At 36.8% G+C, this 1,854-nt stretch overlaps 1 protein-coding gene across 1 annotated transcript; it reads left to right on the top strand.

The window, feature by feature from the left end:
* Nucleotides 1-1,073: 1,073 nt before the first annotated feature.
* On the top strand, nucleotides 1,074-1,561 carry LOC103520830 (craniofacial development protein 2-like; the record flags this gene model as incomplete). Its single annotated transcript, XM_008485925.1, has 1 exon — nucleotides 1,074-1,561. A coding segment is annotated over exon 1 (488 nt), but the record flags the coding sequence as incomplete, so codon positions are not given.
* Between the last annotated feature and the right edge of the window lie 293 nt (nucleotides 1,562-1,854).

Here is a 1,854-nt window from a genome sequence, read left to right as displayed (position 1 = left end):
TTGTCAAACTAAAAACATAAACGAAACTCAAATATTAGGGGAGCGAGGAAAAGTTTTCTCTCCCGCAGTCTTTGCACTCTGTGTATTTCTTATGGTGATTTTAGCGATCAGAAATTGATCATATCTCAGGATCGGTTTAGATTTTCGCAAAATCCTTTCTTATTGCACACCTAGACCATAAAAGGAATATTCCTACCAAATTTCAGCTTTCTAGGTGTTGTGGTTCTAGAGATAGAGCGATCAGTGTGTGAACTATGAAATGTGAAATGTGAATGAGTGAATGGATCTCGTTCTTATAATATAAGATTATTCTTATTCTCATCAGTTCCGTTCCGTTCAGTTCAGGTCACAGGTCGGGAACGAACTTTTTCAAAGATCAAGTCCCTACATTTCGTGAAATGAGGTTCAACGAAAATTGAATTTTTATTGCTAGTTCTAAAAAATATTGTTCAATAGGTATTATAGGTAATTAAAATCCATCAAAATAATAATGTTTTAATTAATTAATTTAATTTTAATTAATTCAATTAAAATTAAATTAATTCAATGTCCGTAAATTAATTCAATTTTAATTAATTCAATGTCCGTAGAGATGTGGCGACCTCATCGGCCAGCAGTCTCAAACTGTTGAAATCAGCCTCTCCAGAGCCCTTCTCCTTTATCCTTCCATCCTTGATTCTATGCTCTGGGGTCTATCTCACTAAGTAGTACTTCTTATTTTTCATGTACTACTTCTCTTTAATCCCCGCCTACTGCCTTTCCTTTATCTTACCCTGTCTTCTTCTATTTTCAAATTCCATGTCTGACGACCGTCGATGGAGAGAACTACATCTATGTCAAACCAAATCTGTTTCAACTTCATGGAAAAACAACGGCGAAATATATCCACTACCCTGTCTAGCAGCAGAAATTCTGCTGATCTAGAGGCTGAAGTAATTTCAGTGCCAGCTTGCAGGATTCCAGGGGCAAGCGAAGTGAAGAAGAAACAGAAAACTCGTCCGCAAATATCAACATCAACCCGATCGACAACAGCACCAACTTCAATGTCGTCAGTTTTGTCATCAAAATTAAGAATGCTTACATGGAACATAGGATCTTTAACTGGAAAGAGTAAGGAAATAGCAGATGTCATGAGAAGGAGGAATATTGAAATTGCATGTCTTCAAGAAACGAAATGGCAAAACACCAATGTGAACAAATGCAGATATCTAGAGAGTGACAATGATGAATACAAACTTTATTACTATGGAAAGACCTCTCAGAGAAATGGAGTAGGAATTGTTCTTCATAAAAAGTACCATGAAGGTGTCATCAAAATAGTTGGAATAAACGATAGAGTGCTCCAAATAAAACTTGTACTGAAGAACGAGATTTACAACATCATAAGCGCCTATGCACCACAAACTGGCTGCGATAATACAGAAAAGGCCGAGTTCTATGAAAAACTAGAAGAAGTCCTAGAAAATATTCCATCAAATGAATTAATCTTGATTGGAGCTGATTTCAATGCTCATGTGGGAAAAGTTGCAGATGGCTACGAACAATGTCATGGAGGATTTGGGTATGGAACAAGAAATGACCCAGGCGAACAACTACTCACACTGGCAAATGCTTACAACCTGAAACTTGCCAACACCTATTTTCGAAAAAAGGACGAACACCTTATAACATTTAAAAGTGGAACCGGAAAAACTCAGATAGATTTTTGGTTGTGTAGTGCTGATATCATAAGAATGTCAAAGGACTGCAAAGTGATTCCAGGAGAATCAGTCACATCTCAACACCGGCTTTTACTCTTAGAATTGAAAGTTACAGCTACAATTACGGCGAAAAAGGATTGCATAAAACCTGTGA

Source organism: Diaphorina citri, unplaced genomic scaffold, assembly GCF_000475195.1.
Source record: "Diaphorina citri unplaced genomic scaffold, Diaci psyllid genome assembly version 1.1 scaffold4153, whole genome shotgun sequence".
NCBI lineage: Eukaryota > Metazoa > Arthropoda > Insecta > Hemiptera > Psyllidae > Diaphorina > Diaphorina citri.
Note: the sequence above shows the minus strand (reverse complement) of the source record. Positions and strands in the feature narration are given on the sequence as shown.